The sequence below is a fragment of the Molothrus aeneus genome, chromosome 4 (assembly GCF_037042795.1).
Source record: "Molothrus aeneus isolate 106 chromosome 4, BPBGC_Maene_1.0, whole genome shotgun sequence".
Lineage (NCBI taxonomy): Eukaryota > Metazoa > Chordata > Aves > Passeriformes > Icteridae > Molothrus > Molothrus aeneus.
This window is the reverse complement of record NC_089649.1, coordinates 71,763,156-71,783,154: the sequence shown is the minus strand read 5'-3', so window position 1 is coordinate 71,783,154 and position 19,999 is coordinate 71,763,156. Positions and strand designations below refer to the sequence as shown.

The 19,999-nt window shown below is 63.6% G+C and overlaps 2 protein-coding genes across 2 annotated transcripts in view; one reads left to right on the top strand and one right to left on the bottom strand.

The window, feature by feature from the left end:
* LOC136555792 (dedicator of cytokinesis protein 2-like) overlaps positions 1 to 19,999 on the top strand; it is a 53,131-nt gene that overhangs the window by 21,986 nt on the left and 11,146 nt on the right. The window contains exons 28-31 of the mRNA XM_066548803.1: positions 18,629 to 18,727; positions 18,832 to 18,926; positions 19,636 to 19,714; positions 19,809 to 19,909. Of these exons, the coding sequence (XP_066404900.1) occupies positions 18,629 to 18,727; positions 18,832 to 18,926; positions 19,636 to 19,714; positions 19,809 to 19,909 (374 nt within the window). The remainder of the gene's footprint in view (positions 1 to 18,628; positions 18,728 to 18,831; positions 18,927 to 19,635; positions 19,715 to 19,808; positions 19,910 to 19,999) is intronic.
* Positions 3,148 to 9,313, bottom strand: LOC136555793 (INSYN2B protein-like). The gene is made up of 3 exons (XM_066548804.1): positions 7,753 to 9,313; positions 5,432 to 5,506; positions 3,148 to 3,580 (listed from the first exon to the last, which is right to left on the bottom strand). Exons 1-3 carry the CDS (start codon positions 9,237 to 9,239, stop codon positions 3,352 to 3,354), a joined length of 1,791 nt encoding a protein of 596 aa, XP_066404901.1. The 5' UTR covers positions 9,240 to 9,313; the 3' UTR covers positions 3,148 to 3,351.

Sequence of the window (19,999 nt, the reverse complement as noted above, 5' to 3'; positions counted from 1 at the left end):
TGGGGGCCTGGCTGGGTGTGACTGGCTCTGCTCCTCGCTGGCCCTGCTGCCAGCACCCAGCAGGATGGGGATGGATGCCAGGGATGCGCCCAGTGGGATGCAGGGGGAAGCAGGAGCTGGAGCAGCCGGAGAGCAGGGGGGAGATGGGGCAGGAAAAGCTCTTTTGGGAGCAGTGAAGGGTTTGGGCTGCATTATCTGGAAATATCGGCTGAACCCGGTGAACCGTCGCAGTTTTACACGCCAAAAAGGTACGAGGAGCACGCTGGACACGCGGGAAGGGAGGCGGGTCAGAGGAGCAGCGATGGGAGGGGACAGAGCCGGGGCTCGGCATCTTCTCTGGGGACAAACCCAGGAGCTGCACTGCGTCCTTGGGTGGGCGATGAGCTGTGTTGGTGTGCGTTCTGGAAGCTCGGAGCGGGGAATTGCCGTGCCGTGCCGTGCCGTGCCGTGCTGTGCCGTGCCTGGGGCGCTGCGGGCAGCCGGAGCGGAGGCTCCGCCGCCGGGGCCGTGCGGCGATCCCAGCGCCGGGTTGTGATTCAGCCGTGACTCAGGGAGGAGGTGCGTGCGGGGTCGCGCTGGGCTCCATCCCTGCTTTTACCCCTCGTTCCCAGGCTCTGTGAGTCAGAGCCGAAAGCGCCGGGCAGCCATGGAGGCGAGGGGGGATGAGGGTGAAATGCAGCCCTGGGCAGCACGGAGCGATCCTCAGCTGTGCCGCGCTCCCGCTGCTCGCTCGTGGCTCCACAGGCGCCCTCTGGCAACTCCCCCTGCACGACCCCTGATGCTGCCACAGCCCCTGCCTCTGTCGGGGGCCCCAGACCCTCCAGCTCCAGCTGCAGGGAGGGGCTGAGGGGACCAAAAATCCCTGTGCCTACAGCAGGACAGCACCTGTCCGTCCGTCCATCCATCCATCCATCCATCCATCCATCCATCCATCCATCATCCATCCATCCATCCATCCATCCATCCATCCATCCATCCATCCATCATCCATCCATCCATCCATCCATCATCCATCCATCCATCATCCATCCATCCATCCATCCATCCATCCATCATCCATCCATCATCCATCCATCATCCATCCATCCATCCATCATCCATCATCCATCCATCCATCCATCATCCATCCATCATCCATCCATCATCCATCCATCCATCCATCATCCATCCATCCATCCATCCATCCATCATCCATCCATCCATCCATCCATCCATCCATCCATCCATCATCCATCCATCATCCATCCATCATCCATCCATCCATCCATCCATCATCCATCCATCCATCCATCCATCCATCCATCCATCATCCATCCATCATCCATCCATCCATCCATCATCCATCCATCCATCCATCCATCCATCCATCCATCCATCCATCCATCCATCCATCATCCATCCATCATCCATCCATCTATCCCTCCATCCATCCATCATCCATCCATCCATCCATCATCCATCCATCCATCCATCATCCATCATCCATCCATCCATCATCCATCCATCCATCCATCCATCCATCCATCCATCCATCCATCCATCCATCCATCCATCCATCCATCATCCATCCATCCATCATCCATCCATCCATCCATCCATCATCCATCCATCCATCATCCATCCATCCATCCATCCATCCATCCATCATCCATCCATCATCCATCCATCATCCATCCATCCATCCATCATCCATCATCCATCCATCCATCCATCATCCATCCATCATCCATCCATCATCCATCCATCCATCCATCATCCATCCATCCATCCATCCATCCATCCATCATCCATCCATCATCCATCCATCATCCATCCATCCATCCATCCATCCATCCATCCATCATCCATCCATCCATCCATCCATCCATCCATCCATCATCCATCCATCCATCCATCCATCCATCATCCCTCCATCCATCATCCATCCATCCATCCCTCCATCCATCATCCATCCATCCATCATCCATCCATCATCCATCCATCCATCCATCCATCCATCCCTCCATCCATCATCCATCTATCCATCATCCATCCATCCATCCATCATCCATCCATCCATCCATCATCCATCCATCATCCATCCATCATCCCTCCATCCATCATCCCTCCATCCATCATCCATCCATCATCCATCCATCTATCCCTCCATCCATCCATCATCCATCCATCCATCATCCATCCATCATCCATCCATCCATCCATCATCCATCATCCATCCATCCATCATCCATCCATCCATCCATCCATCCATCCATCCATCCATCATCCATCCATCATCCATCCATCCATCCATCATCCATCCATCCATCATCCATCCATCCATCCATCCATCCATCCATCCATCCATCATCCATCCATCCATCCATCCATCCATCATCCATCCATCATCCATCCATCCATCCATCATCCATCCATCCATCATCCATCCACCCATCCTGTGGCTGCTGGGCAAGAAGGGAGTTGTGCCCCTGGCCACTGTCCCAGCTGCAGCCCCCGGGGTGTCCCTGGCACAAGGGGTGGGGTTTAACCCTGTGGGCACCAGCTGGAGAGCTGTGGCCACTCCTGCCACCCTCTGTTCCCCTCTGTGGCTCCAGCAGCTGCTCGCTGTGGCCAGTGCCTTTGCAGGAGGCTGGGTCACGTCCCCTTTCCTTCCTTCCCGGAGTGGTGGCCCTGCTGGGGGAGCTGTGGCTGCTCCCACTACAGGCACTCCTCGGGGTGTGCTCAGGCACCCCCTGCTGCTCTGGGATGCTGAGTTTTCCCTGCCGTGGCAGCCCCACAGAGGCTGGGATATTTGAGCTCCTCATTTCTGTCATCAGCATCTTCCCCACCCATGAGAGCCCTGCCCAGCCCACCCTACCCTTCCACCCGGGGTTTTGGGGACAGATCTCCTCTCTCCAGACCAGAGCCTCACAGAGACCGTTCCCCACTGTCTCTGCCCAGTGGAAACCCTCGGTGTTCCCAGTTAACCTGCAGAAAGCAATGGGAGGGATGCCTGAGCAGCCCCCGCTGCGGGGTGCAGGGCTGGGCACTGATTTGAGTCTGGAGCACCTCAGGGAACCCCAAACAGAGGGAAATCCAGGGAAAACAGCTGCCCCCTCCTCATTCTCATCCTCCTCCAGAACAGAAGCGCACAGGCGGGAGAGGATGTAACAAAAATAGCGTCTCCTTGGAATTTATTGAATTCTCCTTAAATACAGCCGCTGCTCCCCTCGCCGTTTCCACACACCCGAGCTCCCCGCGTTCAACGGAATGGCTAAAAATAGAAAAGCTGGTGCTACCCAAACCCTACCGAGGGAGGGAGGAGAGGTGGGCAGGGGCTCAGTGCTGGGACGGCGCCCCCGCGCTCCGGGCTCACAGGAACCAGAAGCATTTGCGCCGTGATTTCTTCACGTCCAACTTTGCCGGCAGCCTCGACACGGGCGACGGCTCCTGCCTGGGCGGTGAGGGGGTCCCCGCCGCCCCCAGCGCCACCCCCGCCGCCCCCAGCGCCGTCGGGGGGGAGCTCGGCCCCGCGTCGCCCTCGATGTGGCTCAGCACCCGCTGGAAGCGACCTTCCTGCTGTCGGAAATCGTGCTCCACGCTGTGGCACGCGGGGACCGTGTCAGAGGGCAGCGTGGGTGGCATCCCCTTGTCGCAGCCCCCCCATCTGCCACAGCCCCCAAACACCGTCCTCGGGCAGCTCAGTGTCCCCAACACAGCCCCCATGTCCCCAGCACAGCCCCTGGGGCGCTCAGTGTCCCCAGCACAGCCCCCGGGGAGCTCAGTGTACCCAACACAGCCCCCATGTCCCCAAAAATGGCCCTCGGGCAGCTCAGTGTCCCCAGCACAGCCCCCGGGGAATTCAATGTCCCCGCAGCCCCGGTGTCCCCGCAGCCCCCGGTGTCCCCGGTGTCCCCGCAGCTCCCTGTGGTGCGGGCTGGCTGCCGGCAGCCTCGAGCTGCGCTGTTCCCTCGGGCGGAGAACGCGTCAATCTCCTCGCACCAGCCACGTCCCATCGCATCAGCGAGGTGACACCGAGTGTGCCCGGGAACGACCACGTGGCGCTGCCACCCCGCACACGGGGAGCGCCCCGCGAGCCCCCCCCCGGCGTGCTGACACCTCCTGTCACCTCCCCTGGCGAGGACAAGGAGTGTCCCGGGCATTTCTAGAGAACAGGGTGAGGGGGGCAGAGCAGGGAGCAGCCTCAACTCCCCTGCAGTGACACAGGGAGGGGATGGCCCTGCTGTGGGAGCCTGAGGTGGGACAGGGCCGGGCAGGTCTGATCCCTCCATGGGCCATCCCTGGGGTCTGGTGCTGGGGGTGCTGCCCCTGCTCCCTCTCCCTGTGTCCCCCCAGAGCCTCTCCTCATCCCGTGGGTGGCAGCGAAAGCCACGGTGAGTCCCCAGAGGCCATTCTGGGGAGCCACCTCCCCCAGATGTGACATCTGTGCCGCTGCCATGGTGCCTGGAGACAGGCTCGTCAGGCCTAATTAGCCTGAAGTCGCCCAAGAGCTACAGCAGGGGAGTGTGGAGCAAGTGTGGGGAGCAGGAGCGCTGAGGCAGCACCGCCACTGAGCACAGGGACACGAGGGAACCCCAGGCGGGCACCCCCAGCCTGAGGTGCCCCAAGGAGGGGGCACAGTGCTCACAGAGAATGGCAGGCCAGTGGCACAGGTGCACCACGGTGATCAGGCACCACAGAGCATGGCTTGGGACCAGCTCACCGTGTCCTACACATCCCAGCGCTAACAGCATCAGCATCCCCTAATTAACAGCAAATGGGGACACACCTGGCCAGCCACCTGCACTGCAGAGGGGACAGCCAGAGGGACAGAAGGACACCCAGGGGTGCCTGGAAGGGCAGAAAGCTTTAACAAAACTGCAAGCCTCCCATTTCCCCCAAAGACAATGCTGGGAGGGCATGGGATGCCTTTTCCCACACCCCAGCTGGGATCTGAGGAGAGAGTGCAGCAGAGGGAGGGGATTCCACACCCTGGCCCAGAGCCAGTGCTGGGGAGCAGAGCCCGGGCCCTGTGTTCCCAAACCATAGTGAGGGGCAGGAGCCCATCTGCAGCATCTGTGCAGAGCTGGCACAGGGACAACAGGATGCAGGCTGGATTTGGAGCGAGCCCACGCAGCAGCCACTAGCGAGGCTTCCCCGATAGATTGCTGCTACAGGAGAGAAATGCTCTGCCATGGTGCCAGAGCAGCCCCTTCCAGATGCTGCTCCTCCATGGAGATCACCCTGGCTGATCCTGATCTGCAGGGAGCGAGGGAGGGACAGACCCAGCCCAAAAGTGCTCTGTGTGTGGTGCCCCCAACACGGGGACAGGAGGTGTGGGTTTGGCTGTCACCCTCCCTGCTGCCTCACAGCCAGGGGAGAGGTCTGGGGGTGCAGGGAAGCAGAGCCCAGGGGGTGCTCAGAGCTCAGGGCTCAGGGCTCAGGCCCTCACCTGTAGATGATGCAGGCACAGTCCCGGCAGGTCCCGCAGTTGGCGATGTCCTGCCCGGTCCGGTATGAGTGGCGCCTGTGACAGAGATGTGCCGTGAGCCTGGGGCCCTGCTCTGCGTCTGCCCAAGTCCTCTGCTGCCCCTGTCCCACCCCAGCAGCCAGGACTCTCCTCCCTGGATCCCAGCTCCTTTTCTCCCTGGCATTCAGACCCTCTTCTCCCTGTATCTCCTTCTGAATCCCAGCTCCTTTCCTTTCTAGGATCCATCTCCTCTCCTCCCTGAATCCCAGCTCCTCTTCCTCTCTGGGATCCCCCCTCCTGAATGCCACCCCCTTTCCCCTCTGGGATCCATCTCCTCTCCTCCCTGGATCCCACCCCCTCTCCTCTCTGGGATCCATCCCCTCTCCTCCCATGTGATCCCAATTAATACCAACCCAGGTGCTTCTCTGATGGGATCACACCATTGCTGGGCACTGTGGCACCCCCAAACCCTTCCTGCTGTGTCCTCCCCTCCCATCCCCATCCCAGTCCTCAGCATGCCAAGGCTCCCCACACCTCTCCCCACACGTGGTGCCATGGAGGGAGCACAAGGCACGTGGTGCTGCCCTGGCACAGCCGTGCCCTGGCAGATGGGCACAGGAGATGCTCCAGACTCATCTCCAGCCTACGCCAGACTCGGAATTTATCTTTTTGATGTTTTTCTACCAGAGCATCCTTCTCCTCCTCCAGGAAGGTGCACAGGGCTTGGATTAAGCTGATTTCTGCCCAGGCTGAGCTCATGCTGCTGCATCCTCCCCCCTCTCCACAGAAGGGGTCTTCACCCCACATCTCGCTGCTGCTGGTGCCAGACCCCAACCCTGAGACACCCTGATCCCAATGGCTGTACTGGGGTCCTCCTGCACCCCAGCACTGCTGGTCCCTGCTCATTCTGCTCTGCCCAAAAGGAGCCCTGTGAATGCTTTTGGTCCCTTTGGGGCCCCTTCAGGGCTGTGGATTTTGGGGGCACAGCTGACAGAACATGTCCCACATCCACATCACATTTCCTCATTGAAATCTTCCTCCTGTTACTCGACCTTGACCACGGTTGTTCTCAGCCCTCAGAAACTGGGTCTGTGAATGCACCAAATTACACATTGCAATGGGGATTTATTCTGCCAGCACCTGAATTAGATCATGAGGCCCTTTATACATATATATATATATATATATGTGTGTGTGGTACGTAAATGTGTGTGTGCCTGCAGCTCTGGCGTTGTACAACAACCCCCCTCTGCTGGGAGAGCTCATCCTGGGATACTCTTTCATGTTTTACATGTATAATTTTTTGTGGGATGTTGCTGGTGGTTGGTGCCAGGATGTCTCAGGGCTGGTGGTTCTGCTCCGGTGTGCAGTGAGCACCTGGGATCTGACCTGTGGCAAACGAGGCTCTGCTGTTCTGCAGCACAAGAACACCAGGATAATGTTTGGGGTGATTTCCTATCCCTGGATTTTTTATCTCTGGGTGTCCTGTTTGCTTGTTTGACTGTAACAGTAAATGGAGTTGAGGTCCTAATTAAGGTGTCCCAGACCCTTGAGGGGTCCCTCTCCACTGACAGTGCTCCAGGGGTGGGACAGGGGCAATGGGGACAATGTTCCCTGCGCTTTACTCACAGACAAAACCATCTGATTTAATGGATGGATCTGGGCATCAGGCACAAGCCCTAGAGATTTTACAGGAGGATGCCAGGCCTGGCATCTCTTAGGGTTTTGTTGGTTGCCCTTGTGGGAGATGAGTTTGGATCATTTCAGCTTCAGGCCACGGTGGGCTGACCTAGAACACCTTCCTCACCTTCCTCTATCTGGCAAATCTGCCTGGGAGGCCAAGGAATGCAGGCCTGGGGAACTCCCTCCCCCTGGGAGCAGGCCCTGGGCAGGGCAGGATGGGGGTGCTGAGCACCTCCCTGGGATGCAGCCAAACCCATCATCCAAGGGGGCACCAGCCATGGATTTGTGCCAAAGGAACCTCCAAGGACGGGGCAGGGATGGGGTGCCTGGCTAAACCTGCTGTTGGGATGTGACATTCTAGATCCCTGCTCCCAGTGACCAATGGAGAAATCAGCAGAGCCAGGCAGGAACCCAGCACCCCCTCATCCCCCATCCCTGGGCACATGAGGCCTCTCAGCAAAACCTGGAGCCACGAGCACATGGACAGCAGCTCTGAGTTTCTCAGTCCTTCAGGAGGCAGCAGCAGCATCCAAATCTCTGTCAGGGTCCCCCATCCTCCATCCCCAGCCCCGGGGGCATTGTCCCCACAGCCCCCCCCCACTCTGTCCCCTCCTACTCACCCATCCCGCTGCGCCTCCTTCTTCTCCAGGTCCTGGATGACGTCCAGCAGCACCCGGATGGTTTGCTGGCTGGTCTCCAGCACCCCTTCCAGGGACTGCAGCTGGGAATGCAGGTCCCCCTGCTCCCCGGGCCCCCGAGGGCCCTCTCCCTGAGATGTCCGGGCGTCCTCAGCCCTCGCTGGTGGTCCCACGGGCCCCTTGGCCACCACCACCAGCTGCAGAAGGTCCTGGACGTGGTGCAGCGTCTCGGGCTGCTCAGCGGCAGGGCGGGGCTGGCCGTGCCGGGGCGGCTCCGCTCGTGTCCCCACGCTGGGGCCCTGTGGGGCCGTGGGCGGCGGCTCCCCGGGCCCCTCGGGTCCTGCCCAGCCGTGCCCGGCTTGGGCGTCACGGGGCCGGCTGCAGGTGCCGGGGGTGGCCGGTGTCTTGTCCGAGCCGTGCCAGCCCGGTGGTGCCGGTGGGACGGGGGCTGGCGAGGCGCAGCAGGGTCCCCCCCAAATGGCAGCGCAGAGCTGGTGCTGGGGGGCCGGGGGGTCCCGCGGGGGGGTGCCCTGAGGTGGCTGCCGGAGGGGGCCGTGGGTGTCCGTGGCGGGGACGGGCTGCCGCCGCTGCGGCGAGGGCTGGCACGGGGGGCGGCCGCAGGGCAGGCTCCGCTCCGAGTCGCTCCGGCCGAGCCCCCGGTGCTCGGCGGGCGGCCGGGGCTGGCCGCAGGGCACGGAGGCCGGGCGTGGGGTGACCCCCTGGTTGCCCCGGGGGCTCCCGCGGAGCTGGGCGCAGGCTGGGGGTGGCGGGCAGGGCTCGGGGGTGCAGCTTTGCACCGGAGGGGCGCAGCGGGCAGCGGGGCACCCGGCAGTGCCCTGGTAAGGGGGAGGGGGGTCCCTGGGTGGTGGCGGCGGCGGGGTGCGGCGCGCCTTGGCGTGCTGGGCGAGGGCAGCGGTGCGATCGTGGCCGGGGAGGCCGCCGGGGCCCCGCGGGGGCACGGCCCAGCCGGGCACGGTGGGCACGGCCGCTGCCGGGCACCGGGCGCTCGCCGCGGCGGGCGGTAGCGCATCCTCCGCCACATCGCAGACGCTCTTGCTGCGGGGCTGGGGGGCCGGGAAGGGCTTCTGGAGGCTGGGGGAGGTCTGGATGGCGGTGCTCATGCACGCCTTCCTGGGCATGGGCAGCGTCAGCGAGCCCGGCTGCGCCTGGGGCCAGCTGCGCCGCGAGGCACGGAGAGCCGCCGGCTCAGGGGGGTCCCTGGGGGGCGGCGAGGCACGTGGGGTGTTGTGGCCGGGACCGGCCGCGGGCCCGGGGCTGTCCGCCCGCCCCGCGCCGGCCTCCACCAAGTCCTTGAAGCGGACCTGCTGCGTGCGGTTGCGCCGGCGCTTGAGGCGGCTCTCGATGTCGGGCGAGTCGCGGTTGAGCAGCACCGAGCGCACCGTCATGGCTTTCTCCTGGCCGCCCTCGCCGGCGGGGGCCGGGCCGGGCACGGGCTCACGGCTGACCATGGCTCAGGGCCGCGGGGCCGGAGCCCTGGGCTGCGGCCGTTCCCCGGAGCTGCTGGGCCGGCGGGCAGCCTCATCCCGCGCCGCCACGGACGGGGGATGCTGGGCGGGAGGCGGGCGAGGGGCCGCAGGGCATCGCTGCCCGCCGCCCGGCCCTACAGCCCCCGGCGCGCCGCCCCGACGGCCGAGCCCGGCTCCGCCGCTCCCCGCCGGTGCCCGCAGCCGCTCATGGTCCCGCCGCGGCCGCCCGGGCTCAGCGCCGCCCGCTGCGGGCCGCCCGGTGCCCGCCGTGCCCGCCCATGGCTCCCGGACCTGCGGGGACAAAGAGAGGTGCGTCAGAGCCGGCCACGCCACCGCGGCCCCCGAGGACACGAGTGTCCCCGTGGAAGTGCCGGCCTCTCCCGGCTCGGCTCCCTCCCAGCCCACCATCAGCAAACGCGAAGAGACAGGCTTTGATCTGCGGCGCTGCCTCCTCAGCACAAAGGGAGAAGGGAAAAGAAAGCCCTTTAGCATAAACACGTTCCGAGTTCACAGCTCAAATCAAGCAGAAGCGGCTGTTAAAAATAGCTCTGCCTCGCCAGGGCTGGTGCCTCGTGTGCGGGAGGGCAGGGCAGGGGCCAGGGCAAGGGGCTGCTGTCCGTGAGGGACGGACAGACGGACGCGAGGCACCCGCTGGGCACGGGCTCCAGCTCTGCGGGGATGGGCAAGGCGTGGGGCACCCATCCAGCACGGGACATGGCGGGATGGGCATGGGGTCCCCAGCCTGCCTGGGGCATGGCCAGGGTGACACAGGGGACGTGTCACGGGTGGTTGTGGCCGGACTGGGCACCAGAGGTGCTGGCTGGGCTGCAGGCATGTGGGACCAGCTCTGTGAGCAGTGGCGAGACAGTGGCTTGGGGACACGGAGCCACTTCAGGCACATGGGAACGAGCAGGAGGGAGAACCTTCAGTGAGGCCGGGGGATGTCCCTGACTCCAGCAGCGCTTCACAGGCGGCACAGGGGCAGGACCCGGGGTCACAGGGGGGATTGCACCCAGGGATTGCATCCCTGCCGTTGTCCCTGTCCCTGCCATTGTCCCCGCACGGCCCTGCAGGGCTCCCGCTCCCCACAGCTGCAAGGGGAACCCCTCTGCTGCCCCGTCCCTGCCGTACCCCCAGCACCCAGCCCCGCCGGCCCCTCACACTGCCCGGGCACCAGGAGCACGGGGCACACCGGGAGCCCAGCCGGGACGTCCCGGGGCTGCAGGGGAGGCCGTCGGCTCCTTTTGGGCCGCAGCCAAAACCAGAGATTCCAGCCGCAGCGAGCAGCGGTTCAGCTTTGTCGCACCACACCGTGTCCCGTGTCCCCCATCCCCAGAGCACAGCCCGGTGCTCCCGCACACCCAGGCAGGAGCCTCGCTGTCTCCGCAGCCTCCCTGCCCTCACTGCGGACGGACACACGGCTCAGACACCCCCCTCCCCCGGTCCCCTCCCTGTCTTGCCTTGTTCCTGCTGGCACGAAGCGCTGACTCAGCAGAGGAGCCCGGAGTCCTCAGCGCCGGCACGGCCAAACTTCCAGCGCTGCCCAGGCCGGCGGTGAGCGCTGCCCCAGCGGAGCCGGGGGTCTCCGAGCCCCCCCCCGCACCCACCCCGGCCCCGCACGCCCCGCTCCGGGTTCGTCGGGATGCTGCTCCACGCGCCGCCCGAGCTTGGAGCCGTGCCCAGACACCCGGAGATGTCTGCGAGGCAGGACGAGACGAGGGACGGGATGGGGCTGCTCGTTAGTATGGACAGCAACAGGCGGAGCAGCGAGCTGGAGGAGCGAGCTGGCTGGGGCTGCAGCCAGAGGCCGTCCTCGCTTCAGCCCTCCCGGCCCGGGGCACCCACGCTGGCCTGGGCACCGCCTGTCGCGATATCCGCGATATTTGAGCCACCCTTGAAGCCCCGTCACGGACGTGGGGTCACCTCTGTCCCTGTGCCAGAGCTTGGCATGCCCGGCAGCAAAGGGCAACGAGGGAGGGCACAGGGAGCCGCTGGCCCCATCTGGAGCCCAGAGGAGCCCGAGTGTGCCAGCCTGCTCCAGAGGGCCCTCGATGGGTGCTGGGAAGGGCTCCGAGCGCCGGGCACGGGGCAGGAGCGCGGCTGGCACGGTTTAAAAGCAGGAGCAGCCCCTGTGATGCTGCGCCGGGGCCCGGGGCGAGCCGTGGCTGCCGCAGCGTGGGACGGGGCCGGTCCCCTGCCGACGCAGCAAACGCGGCGCTGTCACTCAGCGGGGCCTCGCCGGAGCACCCTCGGCCCTCCCGAACCGCCGGCAGATCAGAGACGAGCCACAAGGACAAAGGGAAGCCTATAAATTATACATGGAGCAACTCCGTTTGGGAACACTTGCGAGGATGTCAAAGAGCCGCGCCAGGACCCTCCCACGCATCCCTGCGTTTTCTCCTCCGTGCTGTGCTTGGGTTTAGTGCCCCGCTCGGGCGCTGTTTGCAGCACATCGGCATCCCCGAGCATGGATAATGAGCCCCGCTGTGGGGGGGGTCAGGATGGTCCAATCTAGGGTCTGATGGACCCTCCTGGGCTGTCCCTGAACCCGAGGAACTCACTCTGCTGCTGGCTCCAAAGGACATCTCAGATGCACCTGGCACCCAGCACTTCCCAGCCACTCTCAAGCTCATTGACTGGGCAATGGTGCTCAGCACCTCAATCCTGGGGCTGCTGGAGCCCCTCCAAGGTCCTGAGCCCACCACAGCCCCTTCTGGGGTCTACTCCAACAGGACCCCAGAGCTGTGGTCACTCCTCCCTCCAGGAGAAACCTGAAGCCAAAGCAGGAGCCCGGGTGCTCCACTCTGCTGGACACCAGGATCCTCCTTGGACTGATCATTGCACAGCGACCTCAGGAGAGCCCAGTGGGTGGGACAGGGAGCCCCAGAGCCCTGCGCGGTGATCTGGGGGATGCAGGTGGGCTGGAACCGCCCAGGGGATGGGCTTGGTGCCTGACTAATCCCCTGTGAAGGAGGGCAGCGTGAGGCAGCCACGCCAGGCAGCGCGGGGCTGGGCAGAGCACGGCTCATCAAACCCATTTGCTGCTGCCGGGCTTGATGAGGTTCCAAGTTTGGTCAGGGGAGGTAAAAGCCTCGGCAGAGCACACTCGGATTTCTGTGAGGCATTTGACATTTCGATGAAGAAAGCAGGATGATCCCAAAAGCAAAGTGGCACGCTTGAAGTGGGTTAAAAGCAGCTCAGCAGCACGTCTCTGCTCGTAACCATCCCACGGCCCTGAGCACAGAGGGAAACTGAGGAAAGGGGAGAAAATGAAGAGCAAGGAAGGAAAAAGGCCAGTTCAGAGGAAGGCAGGGGGCATGGAGCACAGAATGTGCCGGATGGGGCTCTGAGTGGCAGCTCCAAGCTCTGTTCATGGCAGCTGGAAATGCATGTTGGCATGTCAGAGAAGCAACTTCCTTAAAAAGTGAGGCCAGCTGGCACAGGAACAGCTTGGAAAGGTTTTGCACAATGGTGGACCCTCCATCTCAGTAATTTTTTAAGGTCTGAGTGGTTTTCTTCTCTGGTTCCTATGGGAAATCCAGGCACACGTATAAAGTGAGACAGCAAATCACATGGGGGATGTACAGGTGAAAGCAGGTGATGCCACTGTGACATGCCATGAGCTCTGCTGGATGCTCACACGCTTGGGAATGATCTCTCCTCTGCTGAGTGACCCCAGGAGCTGAGGAAACATCAGGAATCTCTTCTCATGGACACCCCTCAGAGAGCCCCAGCACTGGGTTTCTCTGGCCACCATGGGTGGTGGATTTTGTGAATAAGAGGCACCAAACCTGCTGGGTTTGCAGAGGATGTCATGGGACACATCTGTGATGCTGCAGGGCTGCCCTCAGAGGTCAGAGCCCTCACTGCCCTGACTGTAAAGTTACCTGGCAGCTTCAGCCCTTTCTCCACCTATCCTCTCCTTCACCCTTGCTGGTAATGCCGTGGAAGAGGGAAAAACGAGGCAGACACATAAATCTTCTCCTCAGGACACAGGAAGCCAGGAGATGAGATTTATGAGGGAGGAAGTCAGGTTCTCCTGGAACCACAGAGGAGAGGAGTGAATGACCCAGCTCTGCTGGCAAGGTAGTGCCTTTGTGGGGCAGCACGTCTGATTTTCCTGATCTGCAGCGGGGACAGAGGTGCTGCTGGCTGTGGACTGGGGCAGCACTGGAGGATGAGCTCTGGAGGGGCAGGAACCAGGCTCATGACACATCAGAGCAGAGCCTAATCCTGCCTTGGCTCTGGGAGGACTCGAGGCGTTTGTTCTCGGATCAGAGCATGCGTGGGACTCGAGGATGGAGGACTTGGAGCAGCTCCTGGGGCAGCTTGCACACCCCAAATCTGCTTCCTCGCTGAGGAAGCTCCACCACGAAGCCAGCTCATGCCCTGCCCTCACGCTTCTCTTCTTGGAGGCTCTTCCAGAACCCGGCTGCTGGGAGCCTCCCAGCCCTTCTCATTTCCTGCAGGCACTTAATCACACCCGTTTCCATCCCACTGTACTCGTGCCAACCGAGCGCTTCCGCTCAAGCCGCTCTTCTCACTCCTGTGCTCAGCCCTCACAGCCCCCAGCAGGGAGAAACCCCTTCTCCAGCCACATTCCCAGTGCTCTCTGAGTCCAGCTCAGCTCCTGTCCCCAAGGCCAGCTCGCCATGTCCCTGAAGGACCTCGCAGTGCTGGCCCCCTCCCTCTCAGCAGCGCTCCAGGCACTGCTCGAGCGTCGCTGTGTCTCCCCCAGGAGCCCTGGGCTGGCCTGGCTGAGGGCACAGGAGTTGTCCCTGCCACCAGGGCTGTGCCAGGGGTGGCTGTGCCCCTCAGCCCTGCCCTGAGCATTGCCCAGGGGTGCTGGGAGTGGCACGTGGGTCCCAGCACCAGCGGTGGCTCACAGGAGCGAGGGCTCCGCACTCATCCCTATGTAGGTCACTGGCTGGAGTGCTCTGAGGGAACATCAGTCACTCTCCCAGCCACGGGGCTCAGGAGGAGGCTCTGGCATCCAGCCTGGCCAGGGGGCCCCCAGCACCCACCTCCCCATGGCACCAGCACCCACGGCCACCCCACAGGCTCCTCTCTGGGGCTCCCGGCTGGCCTGGCCACACGTGCCATGGCTCATGCCCCTGGTGGCATGGAAGGGATCCCGCGGGCTGGGGAGGGAGCAGTGACATCCTCCCGGCACGCTGAGGTCACCAGCCCTGCTGCCATCGCTCCCCTCTGATGTGGATGCGCTGCTGCTGCAGATGGAGCCGCGCACGGGCAGGAGATGGAGCACAAAGGCTCTGCACGAGCCTTCAGAAGCTGCAGAAGCCAAATGATTCCTGTGTCTCCCGTGGATGCTAACAGGGCTGTCATGGCAGTGGTGGCTCTGCTCACTGTGCTACCTGCTGGCGTTCCCACCTCTCTGCCAGGCAGAGGAGCTTTGCTATCGCTGCTTTAATGAGACACGAAGAGGTAGAGTGACCTGCCTGCGGGAGCAGCTCAGGAGGAGTTTGTTCTCTGTCCCGAGGCTTCCCTGGGCTCATCCAGGGAAGGAGGAGCAGGCAAGCATCCCTGGAGCTGCTGCTGGCAGGAGAGACCACCCCGGGAGGAAGAACACCCTGCTTCCTTCCCACTGAATGGGCTTTGGGCAACACCATCCTCCTCCTCCTCCTCCTCGCCCTGGGTGGCTACACGGGCCTGGGAAGATGCTTGTGATGGAGATCCAGCCCAGAGAGCTCGGCTGGTGGCCAGCACCAAACCCCAGGGCTCTGTTGGCATCTCCAGCACGGGCTGGTCCTGCAGCAGGGACAGGACAAGGGAAGTGGGACACGGCCCAGAGACTTTTGGCGCAGGAGCCCCAGCTCATCTGCAGACCCCCACAGCCCTGTGCTCTGCAGGGAGGATGTCTCAGCTCTGGAGAAGGGCTTGGGCACCCATCTGGAGCCCCCCTGCCCCAGCGTGCAGAGCAATCCCTGGGCCAGGGGACCCTGGGTGACAAAGGCTCCGTGGGCTCCCTCGCAGGCCAGAAATGGCATCAGAAAGCCACCAACTGTCCCCAGAGCACACTTCTGGAAAAAGCTGGGAAGCCTCCACCGCCCAGCAGTTCCTGCACTGCCCCAGCTGCCCCTGCACACCCCGGTCCAGGCTCGGGGGGCTCGGTCCTGGGTGCAGCAGGGAGCCCCTGGGGCAGCCCCCAGCCACGGTGGCAGCAGCCAGCAGCACGGCCTCTGCAGCTGCAGCTCCCAGCACGGGCAACGTCCTTCCAGAATACAAATCCCTGCCTTTAAGTGCATTCTCAATGCCATCGAGCAGCCCGCCCCCCTTTATCTCCGTGCGCTTTAGACAACACTGGCTACCGGGGGAGTTTGGGAATTAGCGAGTGTTCTCCTCCGCCTCGTGCCTCAGTTTCCCCACCACGGAACAGCCCGGACCATACGGAGCAGCTCAGCAAACAGGGGAGGCAGGCTCTGCCCGCGGCGCTGGGTAGGACCGGAGGAGTGTTGTTAGCAGGGACAGGAATAGACCCGCTCATTATCTGTGGCCTCTGGATGCCACCATGCTATTAAGCAATTACAGTAATTATCATTTGTAAAGAAGACAACCTCAGTCCAAAGGAGCTCCTGCCACCAAATCCACCCCGCTCCTCCGAGAGCGCCGGAAGGACGAACGCTCCCTGCGGACAGGGGACACGGGGAAGGGCCGGAGGTGCCATCCCCAGCCGAGGGTCCCCCCCGCCGGACAGGGGACACGGGGAAGGGCCGGAGGTGCCATCCCCAGCCGAGGGTCCCCCCCGCCGCTCCCGGCCCCGCTCCTCGGGCAGCACCGGCCGGAGGGAGCGCAGCCGGTGGTCCCCGCGTCCCCCGGCGCCGCGGCTGTGCCCAGGGGCTCATTCCCGAGCCCGGAGCTCGCTGCTGGCCCTGGGCACGCCGTGCCCCTCGGAGCGAGCAGCTGACACCGATGTCCCCGTATGTCCCCGCGCTGGCACAGCCGGGGCCCGCTGGTTACTCATTCGTGTCCACCTCGTGCTCCCGGCACCAAAGCGGCTCCGCGGAGACCTCGGCCCCTCTCCCGCACCGCCCTCGGCAGCCGCGGCTCCGGCGGGGTTTGTGCGCGTTCCCGCGGGGAGGATGGGGACCGGAGCACCCCGGGAGGGACCGGAGCACCCCCATTCCTTGGGACTGCCCGGGGCTCGCTCCGGCGGACACAAGGCCTTGGGCGCGGAGCTGCCGGGAGCAACGTGGGCTGAATCCCTCCAGCCCCGGCCGGCGTCACCGCGGCGCGCGGTACCGAAAGTGACATCCCTGGATCTGCGTGTGCGTGTGTCACCCGGCACAGCCCCGGCTGACGGACGCGTTCCGAACGAGGGGGAGCGGAGATGAGCCCGCCCGGGGGCCCCCAGCAGCGCGGGGACCACGGGCCGGGGCGGACAGGGCGAGGCTGCGGCAGCGCGGAGCAACGTGGGGGTCTTCGGCCCCTCTAACACGGCAGCTCCCACCACAGATGCTCCTCCATAGGCTACGCACCGTGCCACCGTTCCGGCACGGCTGTGTCCCCCAGAGACCCCCGCCGCGGTCGCCGGTGGCCACCGGCTGGGCACCCTCGGTGCGGGGTGCCCGGCGTAGGGGGCTCGGTGCGGGGTGCTCGGCGCACGGTGCCCGCCGGAGGATGCTCGGTGCGCGGTGCCACCGTCCCCGTGCCTCCCGCAGTTCCCCGGGCAGCTCCTGCTCGCCGGGAGCAAAGAGGGGAGGACAGGGAGGTGCCGCGACCCCCGGGGATCCGGGGACACCGAGGATCCCCCTCGCCAGCCCAGCTCGGCTCCTCGCCCCCGGCCCCGCCGGCCCCCGCGCATCCCGCGGGCCGAGGGTCCCCGCACCGCTCCCGCGCCCCCGGGGTCCCCGCACCGCCGCGCAGTCCCGGTTTCGGGGCTCCCCGCACCGCGTCGCCGCTCCTGGCCCGGGGTTCGCACGCCCCGGCCGCGGGGCCGCTCGGGGTCCCGGTACCGGCCGCAGGGCCGATGCCCGCAGCACCCGGTCCGGCCGCCGCCCCGCTCCCCGGCCGAGCCTCCTCCCCATCCCGCCCGGTACCTGGTGCTCGGCGGCAGCGGCGGCGGCGGCGCGGGTCCGGCAGCGGCGGGCGCGGGGCTCGGCGGGGCGGGGCGGGGCGGGGCGGCGCGCGCTCGCCGGTACCGGGGCGGAGCCGGCGGGGGCGGAGCGGGGCGGGGGGCGGAGCCCCGGGCATGGGGTGCGCGCCCGGGAGCAGAGCCCCGGAGCCCGGGAGGAGTCGCGGTCCCGGCACCGGGCGGGGCGGTGGCGGCGCGCCCCGGTCCCGCGGGCCCCCGGTGTGCCCCCGGTGCGCCCCCGGTGCTGCTGAGCGGGGCGGCCGCGGGGCTGAGGCACCACGCGGATTCCCGGAAGAGCGGGAGATTTTGGGGTTTGCTTTGCACAAGAGAATTCCCTGGAATTCCCTCGTAGAGACGGAAAACCTCTCGCAGCCGGGGCTGGCTGGCCGTGGGCGCTCGTTGCTCACCCGCGGCAGCCCTCGGTGGGCTCCGCCCCATCCCGGGGAGATCCCGGGGCTGCCCCCGGGCTGGTGGTGCGAGGCTGGAGCCCTCGGTCACCAGCAGCGGTCCCACCCCTCCCCGAACACTCCGCTTGGGTGTGCTGTGCTTGGTTGGCCTGGGGCTGCCATGGGGAAATGGCAGTGCGGGAATGCTCCGCTGGAATCCAGGAGGGAGCTCCGGCAGTGCCCGAGCTGCCAGGGATGGAAGGGCAGCCGCGGTGCCCAGAGCCCGGTGCTGCCCTCGCAGGGCTCGAGCACGGCACTCTCTGGGCATGGGTTGGCACCTGAAGCCACCCTCGAAGCTCCATCAGTGCCACAGGGGCACGGCAGGGCCATCACTGCCCCTGAGCATGCCAGACCATGCTCTTAGCCCAGGAATTGCTGCCTTTTCCCGCAGTTTCCAGCCTTGGGAGTGTCTCTGGGACAGCTTTTGGGCATCATCCTGCTCGTGCACACTCCACTTGTCCTGCTGCAAAGCTGAAGCCTCCTGGAGTGGAGCCAAGGGCTGAGTTTGGGACCCTGCACTGGAGACACTCCAGAAGGAACCTGCTTGCCACTTTCAAAATGCCCTTACATTCACAGATGGCCTTAAATGATCTCTCAGAAATGACAGAGGTGCTTCAGCACCACTCTGTAATTACACCTGCATCCCCCTGGCACCGTGGTGGGTGCAGGAGCCCTCCCATCCCTGCAGTGGGATACACATGAAGGGGCCAGGAGAAGGGAGCTGGGGAAGAGGAGGGTGGAGGTGAACAGAGCCCAGGGCAGTTGGGGCTGTGGGTTATGAACTGACTGGAGCTGCAGGACCCAGCAGGGCCTGAGCAGCTCCTGTCCCCCAGAGCCACTACGTGGCCTGCATGGCCACCATCCTGAGCCAGATGGACAAGGACCACTACAGCACCTACATCCAGGCGTTCCCCTCCCGGCCTGAGCTGATGGTGAGTGCAACATGGGGCCCCCTGGCACCAGCGCCTCCCTCACAGCATCCTCCGGAGGGCACTGCAGCCCAGCACGGCTCCTGACCTCTCTCCCTCCCTTGCAGGACTTCCTCATGGAGACTTTTATCCTTTTCAAGGACCTGATTGGGAAGACGGTGTATCCTGGTGACTGGGTGGTGATGAACATGGTGCAGAACCGGTGAGAGGCCGGGGAGGGACCACAGGGGGAGGCTGGGGTGGCTGTGAGCACCTGGGGTGCTGTGGGGTGTGGTGTTTGTGAGGGTCCCCAGGACGAGGTGAGAGATGAGAATTTGACTCCTTGTTCTAAGAAGGCTGATATATTTATTATTATATTATATTATATTATATTATATTATATTATATTATATTATATTATATTATATTATATTATATTAATATTATACTACATTATACCATAATATAATTATATTAATGCTATACTAAAACTATACTAAAGAAAGAGAAAGGGTACATCAGAAGGCTTAACAAGAATGAAGAATAAAAACCTGGGACTGACTCAGAGTCTGGCACAGCTGGCCGTGATTGGCCATTAAGAAAAAACAATTCACATGAAACCAATCAAACATTCACCTGTTGGTGTAAACAATGTCCAAGCAGCAAACACAGGAGCAGCAATCAGATAATTATTGTTTTCATTCATCTCTGAGGCCTTTCAGCCTCCCAGGAGAAAATGCTGGGCAAAGAGGATTTTTCAGAAAATATCATGGTGACAGCGGGGCAGGTGGACTCTGGGCGTGCAGGACTGGGGTGCTGGACAGTGTTTGGGGGGCAGAAAGGACCTCCCCCCTCTGTGTGACGGTGGTGGGCACAGCAGGCTGGGCACGCTGGTGCTGCCCTCACTTAGTGCCAGTGCTCACTGTCCCCAGGGAGTTCCTGCGTGCCATCAACCACTTTGCCACCACCTTAACCGAGATGTTCCTGAGCAACAGCGACTTCGAGCTGCAGGTGGGTGGGCGCTGCCTCAGTCCGGGGGGGTCAGGAGCAGACCCCACTGTGCCACCCAGCCTGGCACTCATCCATCCCTCTGCTTCCACCGCAGCTTTGGAACAATTATTTCCACCTGGCCGTGGCTTTCCTCACCCAAGACTCGCTGCAGCTGGAGAACTTCTCCCCGGCCAAACGCAACAGTATCCTGGCCAAGTGAGTCCCTACCTCGGCGACAGGGATTTTGGGATGAGCCAGCTGGGCTGGGCACACCCGGGGCTGCAGAGCGATGCTGAGTGCCCTTTG

Bases quoted from the DNA above. Each gene is read 5' to 3' on its own strand.
- LOC136555793 (XM_066548804.1), bottom strand. From the start codon at position 9,239: ATGGTCAGCCGTGAGCCCGTGCCCGGCCCGGCCCCCGCCGGCGAGGGC. The intron at 5,507-7,752 runs GTGAGTAGGAGG...TCTCTGTCACAG, and splicing joins AAGGAGGCGCAGCGGGATGG to GCGCCACTCATACCGGACCG. The intron at 3,581-5,431 runs GTGAGGGCCTGA...CGCGTGCCACAG, and splicing joins TGTGCCTGCATCATCTACAG to CGTGGAGCACGATTTCCGAC.